The sequence below is a fragment of the Thamnophis sirtalis genome, unplaced genomic scaffold (genome assembly GCF_051295495.1).
Source record: "Thamnophis sirtalis isolate CommonGarterSnake01/CBP01778 unplaced genomic scaffold, rThaSir2_p1.2 scaffold_11, whole genome shotgun sequence".
Classification (NCBI taxonomy): Eukaryota; Metazoa; Chordata; class Lepidosauria; order Squamata; family Natricidae; genus Thamnophis; species Thamnophis sirtalis.
The window spans coordinates 24647118-24667905 of NW_028261391.1; the positions used below are offsets into that span (position 1 = coordinate 24647118).

Sequence of the window (20788 nt, forward strand, 5' to 3'; positions counted from 1 at the left end):
AATGCCTATACTATTTTCTTGATCAAAGTATAAAGTGGTTTGCGATTGCCTTTTTCTAGATTTAATTTTGGATTTTATTTTCTTAGGCAGGCTACCTTTCTTTATGCCTGCCTCACTGCTTTGAATATTACTCTTAACTTTACCATCTATCTCTACCAGCAAGAGTGGTCACTTCAGAAATCTCTGTTCCTACTTCTATTCCTCTCAAGACATTAAAAAATAAAAATCCCATTACTTACTTATATGTAATTCCCTTTTAACTCAAGGTGACTTTTTATGACTAATTTATATAGTCTGAATTTTATCAGAATATTTTCAGAGTTCATTGTTTTAAACAGCCAACAATATAAGGGTGAAGTTAAGTTTACATCAGTGGGAGAAGTTAATTTACTTTATTGCGATGCTATATTAAGTTACCAAAAAGTAAATCTCATTGAGGTCAATGTGATTCACTTTGGATCTGAGATTCATTAGAATATTATAGGCTTTGTTTGTGGAGGTATATATTGGACTTGTGATGCTGAAATAAAATTATATCCAAGCCCTGAAAAAAGTTGAAGGCTGAATAATTAAACCAACAAAATATGCAGAAAATTGTAAAACTATAGGATAGGATAGGATAGGATAGGATAGGATAGGATAGGATAGGATGGGATGGGATGGGATGGGATGGGATGGGATGGGATGGGATGGGATGGGATGGGATGGGATGGGATAGGATAGGATAGGGTAGGATAGGATAGGATAGGATAGGATAGGATAGGATAGGATAGGACAGGACAGGACAGGACAGCAGAGCAGAGCAGACAATAGAATAGAATAGGAAATTATATAATATATTTTAGCAAAAGTATACTAATAGTATATTACTATATTGTAGTGTATATTGTACAACTATATAGCAATATTTTCTTTTTCAGGACACTTTTCAGAATATTATTAATGCTAGCTCCAAGTCAAATTAGAATTTATTTTTATATTATTTCTGTTACAATAAGGTCATTTAATTTACTTCCAGGGTAAATTTAACATACTTTCATAAAGTGTACAATTCCTAATAGAACCAACATAAAAAACTGTTTTCTAATAGCTGGGAAATAACTATGCTCTTGTTCTAAGAAATTTTTATTTCACATTCCAAATGTTATATACATATATAGTACAAAATACCTTTATTGCATTTAGTACAATTTTAAACACACTCATAATGACTGTATGACTGATTTCCCTTTGTCCATCTACTGCACATGATCAAATGAAGGACAGATTTTTTTGGATGGCTGCCCAATTGCCACACTGTCTGGGAGATAATTATTTCCTGCTGCTTTTTTTTTTAAGCATTAAAATACATCTGTTGGCCTGGTCAACATTTCTGTCAGAGGAGAGTTGGGGAAGGCTCACTCACCACAGCCTATGACTTCCTCTATTTAATCCCTCTATGAGCTGCAAATAAAAAGCAAAGAGAAAGTAAGACAAGAGGTCCTTAGAGCAATCACTTTAGAACTTTGATCTCCTTGCCAGCAACGAAAAATAAGGTAAACCTTTTGTTAACCTTTGTTCCAGTTTTTACAGTGATGAACCATAGTATGTTTACAGCTAAAACAAATATCCTCTACTGTCTGGTGCTAATTGGATTGTTGTATTTATACAATATACTGACCTATTCCCTGCCCCAGTAAAGAATGTTGTGCAAACACACTTTGGCTTCAGCTGTTTCCTATTTTGTCATTTAATGTTTGAAACGTTGATTTAAAATATATGTTTTGATAAAATTTACTGACACCCAATTATTAAAATATGGTGTACTTTAAAAAAAAAAATACTATTAACTGTCCTGCCGGCTTCTAGTTGTTTTAATGCAATGCTTTGCTTTCTTTTTTTCTTTAGCCAAAAGAAGAGGTTTTGAATTCAATTTGTCCTTTCAACAAGGTTATGGAATCTATAAGATATCCCATGACAATCACCACAGTGATGGTAGCAATTCAATATCCTACCACAGCTTGCTCAACTGCGATTGTGAGAACACAAAAGGAACTCAAAAAGAAAGCAGCAAACTGGAGATCAGCACCATTTCTGTGGTGGACAGCTCCATGTATAAAAATATTGCTGGTTGCAAAAATGTTGACAGCACAGACACCAGGAAAGACTTAAGCAGGGATAAATTCATAGACTGCCTAATGCCTGATAAAATGTCATATAAGAAAGAAGAGATCGGGAATATTGAAAAAGGAACTTTTTTTGAAGGACCAGAAAGAAGGTTGTCTCATGAGGAGGGCCGGAAACCAGAACTCTCTGACTGGGAGTGGTGCAGAAGTAAGTCGGAAAGGACCCCTCGACAGGTAGTGTGTAATTTAGTACTGAAATCTTTTATGTCCAAGGTTCATAACTTTAAGCCTCTTTCAACCTTTGAATGTTATTCCAGAGAACTTTCAAAACTTTCCAGTAAAGTATAATTTTTAAAATGATACAAAGGGAGAAGATAATTAAGTGTATGGGGAGCAATCATAACAATTGTATTTAGTTAATTTCATACAGCTCAAATGTAAACAAATCACATTTAGTTATTGTCCTTGACTTGCTCACTTCTTTGTCCTGGTCCTGTCTACTTTGGGGAGTATATCATTCAAAAGAAAGGTGTGGTTGGCAGCAAAAAGTTGTGCATGCTGGTTCCTTTGTAAGTGTAACAAGTGCTAAGAATTTCAGGGTCTAAGCTTTCTAAGTGATAAGTCACTTTGCTACTCAGGTTTGTAAAAAACATAGCCATGTTCTAAATTATCAATTGGTTAAGGCAATATACTCAGCATAGTAAAATGGATTCCAATGTATTTCACTGGAAAATAGTAATAGCAGTAGCACTTAGAACTATATGGCACTTTATAGTGCGTTGCAGCCCTCTCTAAGCAGAGAATCAGCATATTGCCCCCAATATTTTGGATCCTCATTTTACCCACCTCGGAAGGATTAAAGGTTGAGTCAACCTAAATCAAAGATACTTTAATTTAGTTACAGTATGTTGCAGATAGGATAGGTCAGTAATTTATTTTGGCAGTTAAGATGCAAATCGGGAGAGTTCCAGTAATAATATATGAATTATTACTGATCATTCAAATATAAGTATAATTCAAAGAAGACAGGATTCAATTTTAATGTGTGGCTTAATAGGGCACATATTTAATTTAAGCAGCTTCAAACGCCTGCACCTGATTTTGAAAATAAATAAATAACTTCAGACTATAAAGGGAAACACAAAAACATCTGCAGCTGCTTCTTTTTTTTAAAGGATAATAATATAAAAATACCAGGAAAGTTAGATCTTTTACTCACCTCTGCTGAGTTTGGACTGAATAGTTTCACTCTAATGATTTTTAAAAGGATATTTCCTTTATACCTCTTTTAAGACAAACATAGTTTGGATAAGGAAATGTCAGTAAATTAGCTTCCATGTATTCTAATGAGGAACTGTAGACAGATAAGAATCTGTAAAGAAGTTATGTTACCTTAAGACTGTGGTTTTGTTACTTCTCATTCTTTGGTTTACTTGATGGCCAGACAGATTGGTATACTAGATCAGCAAACTTAGCCACTCATTGGAAAAACTTTTCTGGGTGCCAGGGTGGGTGGATATATTAATGGATATATTAGTGAAGCTTGGTCTCATCTGAGCAAGATTTGGTTGTTTGTCTGTCAATATTACGTAGCAGAGGCACTAGAAACAAAGCTCCCAGACAAAATACTGGCATGGATAAAGTGGCTTTTGTAGAGTTGATCTTCACTTCAACCCCTCATGTTTAAAAGTAAATATTTGGACCAATGCCTGGAAATGTTAGCTTAGACCTGATACTTAATCCAAATTCATTTTGATCCAAGAGCATGCATTTTATAAGCTTTCAGCCTATAGTCCAAGTGGCTGGAACTTTCTTTTTAATTAATTTTCAGCTTAAATTAAATCGATTTTAATATTTGACTTAACCCCATGCACCACTCAATCCTGGCTCTAATTCTATGCTCCAAAGTTTAGAAATACACTTTTTAAAAGTACTTTCCTGCTGTGGGGAAAACCTCCCCAGAAAATAGTCTTTAAAGCAAGCAATAATGATGCACAAGATAGGTTGGTGTCCAATCTTTTGAATTGTCTGGGCCACATTGAGAGAAAATAAATTGCCTATGGTCACATATAAAATATATAATACAATTAATGTATATAAATAATAAACTTCCTTTGCTTTCTATAAACTTTGTATGGTTGCATTACTAGCTATCCGGGGATGTGGCTTAGGGCCGCAGATTGGATACACCTTTTGTAAAGTGTACATTGCAAAAATAGCTAGAGTGGCAGAATAGAACAAACCGAACAAGATTACCCCAAATAGTGCATTTTTCCAGTTTCCATTTCTTTAACATGTATTATATCAGGGGTCAGCAACCCACAGCTCTGGAGCCGCATGTGGTGATTTCATCCCTCTGCTGTGGCTCCCTGTTGCCAGTCAGCACCACAAGTTTGAGAGGAGCTTCTGGTTAGGGGGGAAGCAGGGCACACCAGGAGGAGACTCTATGGCAAGGGGTAGGTTTTATGGTCAGATCCACAATTGATAGAGCTTTTAGTTAGGGCAAGTAGAGGAAAAAGGACACCGCGCTAGGAGGAGACTCTATGGTGGGGAAACCGGATTTCCAGTTGGCTCTAGAATTGAATGGGGGCTTCCAATTAGGATCTTTGTGGCTCTGAGTGTTTAAGGTTTCTGATCCCTGTGTTATATCAACAATTTTTTAAATGGGAACACACTAAAACACTCATTTTAAAAACTGTATTATTCCCTCAACCATTCCAGCCCCAGGTTCAGAATACATTATTTTGGTTTATATGTTTGGACACTGTTCCATAATTTAAATTAAAAATGTGATGGTTTAGTGCCATCCATTTGACAATAATTGTCTTGGGACGCTGACCTTTATTTGATTTTCATTATGATACTCAAATGCAGTTATGTTTTGAGTACCTTTGAGCTACTTGTCTCATTTCATGCCTGTTCAAATATTTTGGAAGTCTTGTAAAATATCGACAACTATTAGAAGCTAGTTTTTTTCAGTTTTTATCTATAATGGAAAGATCATAGTGTAATCTCTTGGAAATTTTCTTAAATCTTGTCTACATCTATTCGGAGACAATATCAAGCAATGTTTTTTCACTTTCCAAATGAAGAATAGGCTATTGTCTCTTTAGCTGAGGTTGAACAGGCTATTAAGTTGTGGCTTACATAGTACTTTGACAAAATCTTGCCTGTGTATGTGAGTGAACACATGTTCATTGTCTTAATATGTTATGTGACATGTCTTAAGATTTAACTTTGTTTTAGTCTAGTATCTTATGGAAACATGGATACTGTTGTTTCTTAACCATATTTTACAAACTAGTGTTTTCTGTGAGTATAGTTTAACATGCTTATGATAGTTTTGGTTGTGTAAATTTGCATTATTTCACTTTAAAAAATACATTTCTGGGGTTTCTTCTTTTTTCTGAGTTTGGATTCCTTAATTTATAAGTTCTAAAGGTAAACTGCAAGGCTGAACATTTCAAACCATCTGTTCATAGAAGGAAAACCGATTGTATTAAGAAATCTTTTCAAATGAGCAAGCTCCAAATTCATATAGTGAGTGAGAAAGCAGGAGAGAAAGAAACAAAACTATCATTTATCCCTCCACTCCCCAAAAGACAAAATTGGCTTTCAGAGCTGTCTCACTGAAATGAAATGAAAATAAACACTTATAGAATAGGATGAGAATCAAAATTACACACACACCCCCCAAACACAAATATGCATACAGACTAGAAAAAAATCCTTTCTTCGACTGTGCTTCGGTATAAGCCAACTTCGTATGAATAATTAGAAATTAAATCAGGGCTTCATTTTTGTCATTTCTCTGCCCTCCCCTGTGTCCAGTATTAAAAGTTGATTCCACTGTAGTACATTTCTTATATAAAAGCTATAGGATTTATGCATCATTGTATATATGTCACCTAAATACTCCTAGAATTTATTTAATTTATGTATTTAAAAGGTTTGTATCAGTGTCCACCTTAATTCTGAGCAGCTTGCAACAACAGTAAAAGCAAAGAACTATAAAACATGAGCATAAGTCCATAAAACAAAAACCTGGTTGATTTAGAAGTCAACTGACCACCAGTATGATTCCTTCAATACCCAGATAATTCTACTATAGACTCTGTCTTCCCCCATTATAAGGCAAGCAAGCTACATGGCTTCTAAATGTAGGGTAATTTCAAGTAGAACAAATTGCAATCAAACCGTGAGCTGACAAGTGCATGAATTACCATTGTTACTCTCTCCTAATCCAGAAAGGTCAGAATATTTTCAGAACAGTAACATATAAAAAAATATTCCCCTTGTAAAAGTTTTTTGAAATGCTAGATTTGACATCAGCAAAAAACCAGTGTAGATCAGAAGCAGCTATAATTTTTGTCTTAAGAGGTTAAATTCATAATTTTGGATACATTTAGTCTATCTGTTATCTATTTTGTGCTTCCCCTGTCTTATAGTTTATTGTTTTATCATATCTATGATTTTGATGTTTTCAAAAGCATAATTCAGGTCACTGACATTATGCCCTCTTCCAGTACAATATCTGAAGTTCAAGATCTCTTATCTGCAAGATCAGTTATCTTCTGAATCCAGATGTAACCATTAGCTTGCCATATATTTCCTGAAAAAAATCAGGAGAATGGCAAAAATAAAAACAAATTAGAACTGATCTCAGAGGCTATGGAAAATAGATGGAGTATATTGGTTTGTTAATGACTGATTTATTACTCTTGCAAATTGTACAGTATATGACCATTTTCTTCTCATTTTCTGTTTTCAGTTTTTGAGTAAATGTTGTTCCTTATGTATCATGGAGAGAAGCAAATTGTTCTCCTTTTAGTGACATCACAAATGTTATCCTGTGGTTTTTCTTTAAAGCACTCTAATTAACAGTTCACTGCAACACATTGAAGAGAATGATTTTCAATAGAGCACATAGAATAAAAATGCAGTGTCTAAAAATTGTTTTTCTACCCAGCAAGTGAGAAAATCAATTAAATCATCATCATCATCATCATCATCATCATCATCATCATCATCATCATCATCAAAATAGCATTGTCTCTTGCTAATATTGCTAAATAAATATTAGCTTTTATTTAGCTAATATTGCTAAATAAAATTAAAATTGAATCTGGGACTGGTTCTGATTCTTTAAAAAAATCCATGAATCTCAAAGTTTAATCATAGTTGTTTAGATCCATGTCATTTAAAATTAAAGGACCTTTATCAAGAGCTTGACATAATGACTTTCAATTAAATCCATTAGGTTATCATGAAAACCTTGAAAAAATAGAGAAGTTTTAAAATTAAAACTGGGTAAATAAATTTGAACTAGAGGAGCAGAGACATGAATTTTATACCACAAAGTATAAAATTCCTGTCTCTGCTCCTCTAGTTTTCCTTCCAGTTTCAAAGACTATTATGTTTAATTACATAAACCTAAACCTAGATATTTCTAACTTTATGATTGGACAGGACTACCTCAATTGACCATGTCCATTGCCTTCCAGGCCAATCTCTCCTTCCCTCACTCCCTCACTCTTGTTATCTCTCTCCTATTGTTAAATAGCGGTTTGTTAGAAATATGTGGTTGTGCAATTTGGACTCAGGCTTTTCTTTCTGCTTAGAAAGTTAGGCAAATTATTCTAACTAGCCTCATCAATTTGCCTTCTAGAAAATGAATGTCAGCACCATATTGTAGTCAATAAGTCCTATATGTGTTTATAGTTAACTCAGAAGGATGTGGACTACAACTTTTTCAGTACTAATTCCAAAAGCTTCAGGCTCTTGCTGAATTCTTTCATTTAAAATGGTCCACTACTTCAGCATAATGCTACTTTTGGCCATTAAAAAAGGAGGATGAGAATATTTTTCTTAACTCTTTTTATCTGGTTTAAGGTCCGTGATAGCTATATGTGCGTGCGTGCGTGCGTGTGTGCGTGCGTGCGTGCGTGCGTACATACATACATTCAGAGGCAGAAATAGCCCATGGATTCCCCCATGGTAATACTTGTTAGAGGGTTTTGAAACAAAAATAGTAATGTACTTCATGTTTGCTTCAAGAAGTTTATTAATTGAGGATGGTGGAGAATAGATGCCTTACCAGGACTCAGCTGTCCACTTGACTCTTACCTGGGGCTCCCCTATTTAAAGGACTTTCAAATACTAGACTTAGCATTCTGCATAGGGCATTGTGCATTTCCTTCTCGGCACTTCCTCCACCCTTCTCTCAGGGTCATCTTGAACTTGCAAAATTAATGCTGTTAGTGCTCCTCTCATCATTGTTCACTAGCATTTTTCTCTAATGGGAAAACTCATTCAGTACATATACATTAGGCAAAATGAATTTGATTGGGCCTTGTACTCTATTCCTTCAGAAAAGTTTTATTATACTATAGCAATTCTTCATTTAAGTAGATCTTTGGCAACAACAAGCTTGATCAAAAGGAATCTTTGCTGAAATTTAGCTATTCATTAATGTGACGTTGGTCTCTGGGGGGGGGGATCTTTCACTCATTTTCAAAAATTAATCTTCATCAGACTTCTACCTGAAGCTACATCACTCAGATTAGTAAGAATGACACGTTCTCTGCAGGGCTCTTTATGTGAGGACATAAACATACTACTTACAACACTGAGATATATGTAGATTGAAGCCTCACATATTATCAAACAGGAAAATAAATCTATGCACATAATTCAATATAATTCATCACAGGGATTCAAAAAATAAAGGTGAAGACCCATCACATTTTGTTCACAGTTCTGGTGGTAAGGGGGGGGGGGAAGAAAAGAGCAACTTTCTTACTTGCTTGCTTATTTGTTTATTACATTTACTTATATCTGGTTGCTTGCTTTCCTATATTGAATTTATAATAATTTGTTTAATTTATGTACTGCCCAACTCCCAGTGATTATACTATTTCTCCCAATAGGTCATCAAATAAGTATTAAAGATAACAAATAATTTAAATTCTTAGGACTTTAGCCAGCAGTTTAAAAATTAATCAAAGATAAATAGCCTTTAAGTGTTTTCTTTACTTAAAATAATAATTACTTTACATTTCACTACTATGGTAGTCATATTTTTCAACAGCAAGTTTATGTTTATTTATATTGTTTCCATATATTTAATATATGTCATTCATACTGTTTTGAATGCTCAAACTGATAAAAATTATGATAATATTTTCAAGGATGTGCTTTTCTAGGGAACTCTTTCCTTAATGTTTGCCATTTTATATGTAATGGTAGTTGACTGCACATCAGTTCTTTTTGCCAAATATGTTTCACTCTTCAGGAAAGGTGTGCGTGGGTGTGTGTGTGTGTGTCTGAAATTAACACTTTGAGGAACAATTTTGGGCATTTTGAGAAAAGTTGCATCGAGGGAGCATCAGATTTAGGCAAGACTAGTCCATAAATCTGTTTTTGAGAAACAGGATTAGCTATCTCCATGCAAAAGCATTGGCTCTTTGAAACTTGTTCACCTAGTAGAGTTTTTTCATATCTTATGCTCTCATATCAACAGTACAGAGGTGGGCTGCTGCCAGTTAGGCCCATATCAGGTGAACCAGTAGTAGTGGTAATGGGAAGCTCCACCCACCCACCCAGATGCTTCTGCGCATGCGCAGAAGCATCGTGCATGCAAGCGCATGCGGAAGTACACCAAACCGGTAGTAAAAAAAAACTATCAACCCCCCCCTCTACCACAGTAGTAAAACAGGAGGTCCTCATTTTAGGTTGTGACCCGACAAAAGCGTGCACGACAAAAGCACGCTGACAAAACCGCATCACTAAAACCACAATGTCATCAACGCACGGAGAACAGCGTGCTGACAACAGCACGTTGACAGAAGGGTGATTTAAGTTAAGGTATGGGTTAGGTTTAGGGTTAGGTTTAGGGTTAGGTTTAGGGTTAGGGTTAGGGTTAGCGTTAGGGTTAGCGTTACGTTTAGGGTTAGGGTTAGGGTTAGGGTTAGCGTTACGTTTAGGGTTAGGGTTAGTGTTACATTTAGGGTTAGGGTTAGCGTTAGGGTTAGCGTTAGGTTTAGGGTTAAGTTTAGGGTTAGGGTTAGGTTTACTGCATGCTTCTGTTGCCGCACTGTTGTCGGCGCGATTCAGCGCTCATTCGTCAGCGCGGTTTAGAACTCGCGGTTTTGTCACCGCGGTTTAGTCGGGCACAGTTTTGTCGTTCGCCCTTTTGTCGTTGAACCATTTTAGGTAGTTTTATATGTCAAACTAATATAACAGAACAGCCATCATAACCATAACAGCGTGGAATTATTATTTCAACAATGTCGCCCTACCAAGATACAGATTTGTCTATAAGTAAATTCTGGAAGCTTAATGATACTCTCTGTTTCAGTTTTCAAAGCCTTAATTACTTCATGGTAGGAATCAATAATTAGTTCCACTTCTGGAAAGTGCAGACACTTTTAATGGAATAAAAAAGAAAAAGAGCAGACCTTGTGTGGTACATAACTATAAGCAGATGTAATTCACAAAACTGATCTTTCCAAAATGAACATTAAAATCAGATAAGTGAGGAACGAAAGCAATCCTCTCCAGATTAAAAATGCAAACATATAGGTCTATCCTCCAGGATTTAAATTCTAGAGTTTTTCCCCCGTTCTTCCCACTCAACAGATACGAGCTATTCCCCTGATGTCCTGGAAGGTATATTATTTAAGTTGACATAACAGATTTATTTAACCTCTGACCACAATTATTTTTCCTTAAAGAATGATGGTCTGAAACAACTGGTAAGAGAGTGACCAGATGAGATATAATTCTTATTTCTAAATGCTTGATATGAGTGTTGCTGAACTGATTGAACAGGGATACCACAGGATTAAGAAACTGGATGTTTTTGTGGAAAAGAAATTTAATGTGAAATCAAACGAAGAAAAAAATCATTATTTGTCTTGTACTTATTTATTAAAGTTCTACACCACCCATCTTAGCCAAATGATTCTGGGTGCTTTGCAACACTTCTAAATGAAAGAACTTTGGATAAGGTTTTTAAATAATGTCACCTTGTTTAAATTTCTTCCCTAACTAATGAGTGGTAGTCACAAACAAAACAGAGATCCTTTGTTTTATCAATAATGGACAAAATAAGAAGGGTATGTTAAGATAGGATTCCCCAATCTTTCCTAAGGCAGACTGTTGAAAAATGGCTACAATGGGATGAGAAAACGTATGTTTTTACAAAAATTGAAACTATGATATGTGTGTTCTGATATAACATTCCCATATACTAGAAGGTAAACTGGATAGAAACGGCTTCTGATCATCACCACAAAATATTACTTTTGCATTCTCCCTCTGCTCCCCCCCCCCCCCAGGCATGTACACATATTTCCAAACCATTCCTCAGGTTGTGTTCACCAACTGATTTCATACAAATACTAATATAAATTACGTAAGTTCCCACAGGTATTTTTGGAGATGAGGTGGAAACTGTAGCCTGCAAGGCTTTATAACTGATTTCCTTTTTTTTCCCTATAAAGGTTAGGGCATGGAAACTTCTGGATTCTAAATGTGTCTGTCAGGAGCACTAGGGTATTAGATTACCCATACATACCTTATATTAGGATACCTTCAAGATTAAGACATAGTTTAGAAATGGTAATGAAACTAGGTTCCAAGTAGTAGATACATTGCAAGCAAAAACTCCGAGGCAGGTGAATTCCTCAAAGAATAGCTTTATTGGAAATATCAAATTGGCACATATCTGGTGAAAACCAACTCTGGGGGCCCCTTGGTTTTCACCTAACTAAAAGTGAAAGTTTTCCCCTCAATCCCAAACAATCAGTCACATGGCCCAATCAAGACCGTGTCCACCAGTCTGGTGACATCACTCCTCTTTCCTCCAGCCAGGTGTATGTCCTTGGTTCCCAGGAGAAAGTATTTTATTTTTATTATTATTTTTTATTTTATTTTTACTATGTAACTCCAGCTATCTCTAATCCCTCCCCTCCCCTATCCCTCGCTCCAGTGTGGCAACACTAAAGCTCTAAAATGGCTTTGGTTTTCTACATACTCGTCATCAGGAATGTTGTATCTCCTATTAATCTCAGGACTATTGTTAAATTTTATATATGCCTTTTCAGAATCAGATCTCAATTTAATAGGTTTGATTCTTGTGTTCTTATAGGACTTCTCCTCCAAGTCAATTACAGGAGATATTTAATTCTTAATCTCCAAAGTTCAGTTGTTACAAGACAAATTGATACTCAGGGCAAGCAGACTTGCAATGCCTATTTATTTTCTTTTTGAAAACATAGTAACAAAACACTTATTGTCACCCATTTCAGTTGCTGCAGTCACGTGGTTTTGAAGGCTAAAAGCAAGGGCCTATTTTTTTTCATAGTTTCAACACAAAATGCACAAATATTCTAAAAGCATTAAAAAAAACCTGCACTATTAGTAGGAAACAATAACAGAAAAGCAATATGAGTCCCAGACAATCAAGAAAATATTCAACAAAACAAAGGTGTTGACATTTTGAATGTCATTAAAATATATTAAATGAAGTGGCTCTCAGTGGACTGAGCTTTGTATTTCAAGGTTAGAAAAGAACACATGAAATGGTGAAAAACTATGCAAGCCACATCTTCTATCTTCTCTCAGACAATGATTTTAAATTTAAAGTGATATGCCAATGTATTTAGACCAAAACTATTAGTATACATAAAATGATATCATTCATAGGTAGGTAGGTAGGTAGGTAGGCAGGCAGGCAGGCAGGCAGGCAGGCAGGCAGGCAGGCAGACAGACAGACAGACAGACAGACAGACAGAAAGAGGTGGGTTGCTCCCAGTTTGGCCCAGTTTGGCTGAACCGGTAATGGCGGTGGCAGGAGGCTCTGCTCACCTGCCCAGATGCTTCTGTGCATGCACAGAAGTGTTGTCCATGAGCATGTGAAAACCGGTAGTAAACAAGCTAGCAACCCACCACTGATGGATGGATGGATGGATGGACGGATGATGGATGGATGGATGGATGGATGGATGGATGATGGATGATGGATGGATGGATGGAAGGATGATGGATGATAGATGATGGATGGATGGGTGAATGGATGGATGGATGGATGGATGGATGGATGGATGGATGGATGGATGATGGATTATGGATGATGGAAGATGTATGATGGATGATGGATGATGGATGGATGGATGGATGGACAGACAGACATGCATAAATGCATAGATAATATATTTATGCATCTATCTAATGCAGACAATGTCCATTCTAATTTTCCATATGATTATACAGAATTGTGTTAGAGCAAAGGCAAGCCATTTAGAATATTCCAATCTATTACTTATATCCAATATCAAATAAGTATTACATTTTGAAATGCTACCTCTCTTCTTTATGTCAAATTCATATGGACCATTCTGAAAATGTGCTGTTAGAACTGCCAGAGGAGTTCATCCAATTAGAGTGTTCAATTTTCTCAGAGACAATCTATCCCATTTTTCTCTATAGTTGTCTCTTAAAATAGTAGCATAAAAGGATAGCATAGAAAGAAAAGCATTTCTGTCTGAAATTCTGTTCCATCTAAATAGATATTTTCCAGAGAGCAAAAAATGGGTGTTGCACTCTTATTATTAGACACTGGGGAAATGCCAAACGTCACATGAAATGCATTAAAAACTAGTGTTACATTTCCTACACAACATCATTTTTCACATTAAAGTTTGACAAAATGACAAATATATTTAGACCTTATTTAAGTCTTTTGTACTTGGAACTTTTAAATAATTCCAAAATTTGTTGAGGAACTGCACATGGTATTGAGCTTTTCTTTTTCTTTTGTGCAAATGGAATATTCCCTCCCTTCCCCCCTCTCTCTCTTCTATCTATCTACCTACTATCTACAAAAGTATTCTACTATCAAAAATAGTAGATTATGTTGCCAGATGGATTGACCACAAATATATTTTTTGCATGATTTAGACTCAACCTAAGCCTCTTTGGAAGAAAAAGAAGTCAATTTATTCAGTTTGCATTTGGATGCAAATTCACCTTTCTGTTTTGTTTTATTTTTTCAGATATTACCAAAACTCAAATCAGAATATTATAACTCTCCAAAGGTTACAATGCTGCTTGCTATTTTTAAAAAACAAACAATACCCAAAACAATAGATGCATTAGAGCAAAATCTGCTAAAAATGCATATATAGGAAAATAATAGAGAAAAATATATTACATTGGAGAAAGATATTTGAAAATGAGAAAACTGCCAACAAAAATGCATTTACTGAAGAAATCTTCTCCCAACCCATACTAGCTTTTAGTAATGTCCTTAAAAGAAGAAAACCTTCCATTTGAATTGAACCTGCCTTCAAATGAGCAAAAGCAAGCAAAGAAAGAAAAACCTTGATCGATTGGCAAAAAAAGAAATAAGGATAAATAAAACTGACTGATTCTCCAATTCTTATTCTTTTGCCTTATCAGGACTTCGAAGCATTCATGCAGTGCTTGAAAAAGCTCTGCCCATTTCTTTCTTCACCTACAAGCTCATCAGCCAACAATTGACATTTCAGTGGGCTTGTTATACAAATAAAACTCATTCAAAGTTGATGGAAACAAAATGAACTGAATGTTTTCTTAGGAATACATCTGCAGTGAGATTCTACACAGACATACACATACACACACACACAGAGGGAGATAGATGATAAGATAGATAGATAGATAGATAGATAGGTAGGTAGGTAGGTAGGTAGGTAGGTAGGTAGGCAGGCAGGCAGGCAGGCAGGCAGGCAGGCAGGCAGGCAGGCAGGCAGGCAGGCAGGCAGGCAGGCAGGCAGGCAATAGATACATAGATGCATGCATGCATGCATGTATACATACATACATACATACATACATACATACATACATACATACATACAGGTAGTCCTCGACTTATGTCCACCGCTGAGCCCAAAATTTATGTTGTTAAGTGAGACATTTGTTAAGTGAGCTTTGCCCCATTTTACGACCTTTCTTGCCACAGTTGGTAAGTGAATCACTGCAGTTGATTCACTGTTAAGTGAATCTAGCTTCGCCACTGACTTTCCTTGTCAAAAGTTTGCAAAGTTGATCACACAACCTTGGGACCTAGCAATGGTCGTAAGTATGAACCGGCTGCCAAGCATCTGAATTTTGATCACATCACTTTGGGGATGCTGCAAGTGTCATAAGTGTGAAATATGGTCATAAGACACTTTTTTGAGTGCTGTTGTAACTTTGAATGGTCACTAAATGAACTATTGTAAATCAAGGACTACCTGTTTACACACACACACACATGCACACACACACACATATGCACACACTACAGCCTTCTTTAGACTTTCAACAAAAGTAAGAAAAAAGATGGAATGTTGTTATTCTGTACTGTGCTAAAAGGAGTCGGAAGTCAACACTTTTTTTTTCTTCCCTTATGCCTCATATTTTCTTTTCCCTCTTGTTTTCCTTCCCTTAATTTCCTATTTTTATTTTTCTTTGTATTTTATATATTGATAAAACAATAAAAGTCATAATGAATTCCAACAAATGTAAGAAAATATTATTTGGGGGCAAGGGAAAAACCAGGAAACTGTAGAGAATTACTTTTTATTCTTTCTTAATATGCTATATTATGCTTTTAGCCATTCCAGGTTATACTTTCATGGTGAGAAGTGACTCTCTGAACAGCTTCCAATATTTCCTGCATCTTGAACCAGGAGGTTCAAGTAATATAGTTTAAGTACTACATAAAAATTAAAATTTCATCAACTTCAACTTCTCCTAGAATAATTGTCATATTTCAGCCTGAATTGTGTACATTATGTTCTTAAAATGGAGTTTATTATTTCTCAGGATAGTTTAACCCTATTATGTGCTATTCTAAAAACTGTACAGTCTGTACATTAGAAGCAATTTTAAGACCAATATAATACACTAAGATTATGCTAATAATTCTGTAAGAAAAAAAGATACAAACCATGCAAATGTCATAGGAGGTAAATTTAGTTTTCTTGGCATGTTGTTTGGCATCTGAATTCCATTTTAACATGAATGTGCCTTGAGATATAAATGCAAACAGATTGCTACTGTTTTGCTTGATCACTACTGCAATATGATTTGGGGTAGTCTGAAATATTTCTTCCAATTCTGAATAAGTTCCACATATATTTTGGGCTCTTTAGAGAAGTCAGTAATTATGCTGAATACATGTCTGAAATACTAACCCCTTTAATACAAGCGAGGGGGACAAAAAATGGAGGGGAGCGCATGCTTTTCTTTATCTAAAAATACAATTATAATTTTTGTTCCTTTGAATTATGGAAAGGTCAAACTCCATGTTGATTATATTACCTACCAAATTATTTCGAGAGTTTCTTCCTGTGCTTTTATTCATGAATGGAGAATCATGTTTGATATGTATGGATTTGCAGAGTCAGCATATTCCCCCCCACCCCCAGCAATTTGGGTCCTCATTTTACCCACCTCGGAAGGATCGAAGGCGGAGTCAACCTTGAGCCGCTGAGATTTGAACTGCCGAACTGCGGCTGGCAGTCAGCTAAAGTAGTCTGCAGTAGTGCACTCTAACCACTGGGCCACCTCGGCTCTAGTGGTAATAGAGAATTAAGCTTGTGTAGCTGGGCTTCCTGCCTGAAGCAATTGAAGGACAGGCTCTCTATGAGTGGCATGTTAGGATGGTTGCTTTAAAGTAGAGGCTTGATGCCTCCTTGGTGTGTGTGTGTGTGTGTGTGTGTGTGTGTGTGTGTGTGTGTGTGTGTGTGTGTGTAATATTTATATATTCATGCCATTCACCCTGAAAAAAGAAACCTACAGTCTCCATTCTCAGGGCTCCAAGAAATGGCTTCTACTTTGACGCATTTAAGCAGAGCACACTCATTTACTTGAAGCTGTTCTTTTCTTGTCCAGTTGTACCATCTCCAATGGAATACCTTTTGATGACTCTCCTCTTATATTTAAAAGTGCTGGGAAGCAGCAACAGTCATGTGATTTTCTTCTGATTGTTGGTCAGATTGGGACAGGAGGTTATCTAATAAAATGTCCTGGAATGGTTTAGACATTATGGGGCATTAAAATAATTGTTCTTACATTGCAATGTTGAAAATGAAATGTCCACATTAGGTAACTATGGTGGATGTTGTGGCGGCCCTATTAGATCAGGTGATAAAAATATCAATACCTGCTTGGCCTACATTAGAAGGATTGTGTTGAAACCATAGGAGATAATATTTCCATTGTACTCTGAATTGGTTAGACTAGAGTTGGTCAACCACATCCTACCCTGGACAAAGTGTTTTAAGAGATCTAAGTTAGTTGGAGTTCAGAAGAGCAACCAGGATGTTAAAGGGGCTGGAAACTAAGTCCAAAATGGTTAAATGAACTGGGCACGCTTAATCTGCAAAAAAAAAAAAAAAGTATTATTTTAAGTGGAATATCTAAAAGACTATCTCCAAGAGAGAGAGAGAGAGGATTTGTTTTCTTTTGAAACTGCAACAAAAGCAATGCAAGGATGATCACAATTTCAGGAAAGGTGATTCAGTCTGAGAATTATGAGAACTTGCCCACAGATCAGGGGTGAGATTCAAATATTTTTACTACTGGTTCTGTGGGAGTGGTTTGGTGGCCATAGCATGGCTTGGTGAGCATGGAAATGGAAGGATACTGTAAAATCTCCATTCCACCCCATTCCATGGGAAGGATTCTGTAAAATCCCTATTTCCTCCTTGAATCATCTGGGACTTGGGAGGAAGAGAACAGATGGGGGCGGGGTCAGTCAGAGGTGGTATTTACCGGTTCTCCGAACTACTCAAAATTTCCACCACCGGTTCTCCAGAACTGATCACAACCTGCTGAATACCACCTCTGCCACCAATAGAAACAGTCTGTCTAGAAGAGTTGGGTACTTACTCTTATTGATGTTTTCAAATGAAAGCTTAAAAGGTTTAATGGATTCCTGCACAGAGCAGGAGTTGGATTATATAATCTATAATGTTTTTTCCAGTTCATCCATTCTATGATTCTATGATTCTGACGTTCTGGCTTGGATCTGCAAAACAAAGAGCAAGTGATAATGGATGTTGGCTGGTATTAACTGTTAAATCAGGCGGGCATGCCTCTGAAAAACAAATAAATCTAATAAAAAATTCATGGTAAAAAAATAATTTGTATTCTCATCTCTCAGATTTCTTACAAGGTAGCAGACTGAAAAAGCATTTCACAATCCAACAGAGCTCAGATTTTATATGTTTACAGTGATGCTACTCAGGAAGATATGCTGCTCTGAAGTGGCAGAAGTGCCAAAAAAATCAAATGCTTCTTTATGCTGCTTCCTTTTCAGAAACCTCTTTAAAATATTAGGTGTAAGCCAGCTCTTATTCCACTTGGAGATTCAAAATTTTAAATAAGCATGATTTGTTCTATTTTTTTCCACTAAATATACAGTGACAATGTAATTTGATGGGAACTGATTTGGCAAAAAACATTTATAGCTGCAATAATGCAATTACAATTTTGAAAGTCATTGATTAAAATAGCAGGATGACGCAGGATATTAGCCCCGCCAGGTTTTAGTTACATACCTCCAAGAGATTTATTGCATTTTTCTAAGATATTCCTTTTAGGATAGAATGCTAGTGTAGAGGAAATGGCAGTATAATAACCCTCCAAATTATTGGAAATCTAGAAAAGAGCCTGTAAGGAAATTAACTGAACCAATGGTATACCCTACTACAACTACAACTTAAAAATCCAAATTAATGTTCAGAAAGGTTGGCAGTTCTGCGGTTTGAATCCCTAGTGCCACGTAACGGAATGAGCTCCTGTTACTTGTCCCAGCTTCTGTCAACCTAGCAGTTCGAAAGCATGTAAAAATGCAAGTAGAAAAATAGGGACCACTTTGGTGGGAAGATAACAGCATTCCGTGCACCTTTGGCGTTCAGTCATGCTGACCACATGACCAAAGAGATGTCTTCGGACAACACTCGCTCTTTGGCTTTGAAACAGAGATGAGCATTGCCCCCTAGAGTCAGGAACGACTAGCACATATGTGCAAGGGGAACTTTTACCTTTACCTAAAGCAGAAACGGAGCAAGAAAAATTATGTGTGCCTGCTACTTTAATCAATAGCTTCCAAAACTCAAATTTTACCCCTACAGTATATAAATGTTTTCCCCCCAAAATCAGCTCCAATCAAATTGTGTTGCCATTGTAGCTCTAATGACAAATTTAAAGCAAATCATATTTTTGAATGTTGTTATGTATACTGCTCAGAGTCACCGTATAAATCAGATAAATAACAGAATAATTAAAGACATGACAGAAAAAAATAGGAACACAGCTACTTCTAATTCAGTATAAAGTAACCTAACCTCACACATGTCTTGGGCCATTAACTCAAGACAGATATGTACAAGTAGGTGACAATAGAGGAATTAGAAAGGGAATGAAGCACAGGATGTGGGAGTGAGAAGAATGAAGACAAATGAATGAGGAATTGAAAGAAGTCAGGCTGGACAGACGTACTAAGATAAACAAAAATTAGATCAGGCACAAATAACATCTGAATAATAAACAGATTTGGAGGAATGTATCCTCACACCCAAGAAGACATCAGCAAGCAAAAACCCACCAAATAGCTGCTCAATTATTCCATTTTCACCTCCCTCTCTCCCAATTTCCCAGCAGATTAAGCTGCACAGCAAGCAAATTTTAACAAATAAAGTGAGAAAATATAAGCAGAAATAAACAAACAAAAAAATGTTCAGCCCTCAAATAATTCTTCAAGGCTGTCTTTTAAAGTAAAATTCACTGGTCAGTACATGATAACTAGCACATATGTGCAAGGGGAACCTTTATCTTTACTTTTACCTATGTTCTTTCGTTGATGATTTACGAAAAATAAACCAAATATTTCTTTCATTGGTAATTAATGGTTAAAGCTTCCCCCTCCTGGTCTGATACATTTTTCTGGCTCATGGCCAGGTCTGTTTCAGGAGGCTTCACATTCACCTTGAACCTGGAAACAAAACTAAGCTTCAGTTGTATAGCACTGCCTAGTCACATTTAGGATTAACAGCTGTTTCCACTCTTTATTAAATCCATCAATCTATAATAGTCACTGCTGTTTAGGTCGATCTTAGTTGCCAGATGCTGTATCTATTCCATTTCTGTCTCCACTACTTGTTCTTCTTTCTAGGTTTCCTCTTGTAATTTAAAATTCCACCTCTGATGCCAGCTCAACAGATCCTTCTTCTCCTGTAAGAATATCTTTCTATGAGAAATTGACTATTGAATTGCTTTGAGCTTCTCCTCTTCAGCAAACTAAAGCAAAGCCATTCTTTGGGTTTCTGTACAGAGAAATCAATTTTCTTCCTCTAATACTTTCCTACAATAGCTACTAGCTATCCAACTGATTCTCGCCCCTGGGTTCTTTCCATCCTTTCCTAATAAGGAGAAAGAATTTAACTCCACTAGTTATTTGATATAATTTTAATTAATTTAAACATAAAATACATTCCATCAAATTTGACCTTTGTTTTTGTCCCACTCATTTACCCTACTGTGACTACAGTAGCTACTTGATGGATTAATGCCTGGTGCACATCACTCCAAAGCTCTCTATCTCCATCTCTAAAATGTTGCATTCAGGATATTTATAGCAATCA

The 20788-nt window shown here is 36.1% G+C and overlaps 1 protein-coding gene across 1 annotated transcript in view; it reads left to right on the top strand.

The window, feature by feature from the left end:
- GPR149 (G protein-coupled receptor 149) overlaps positions 1 to 20788 on the top strand; it is a 39886-nt gene that overhangs the window by 9792 nt on the left and 9306 nt on the right. Inside the window, exon 3 of the mRNA XM_014053034.2 lies at positions 1888 to 2339. Within this exon, the coding sequence (XP_013908509.2) occupies positions 1888 to 2339 (452 nt within the window). The remainder of the gene's footprint in view (positions 1 to 1887; positions 2340 to 20788) is intronic.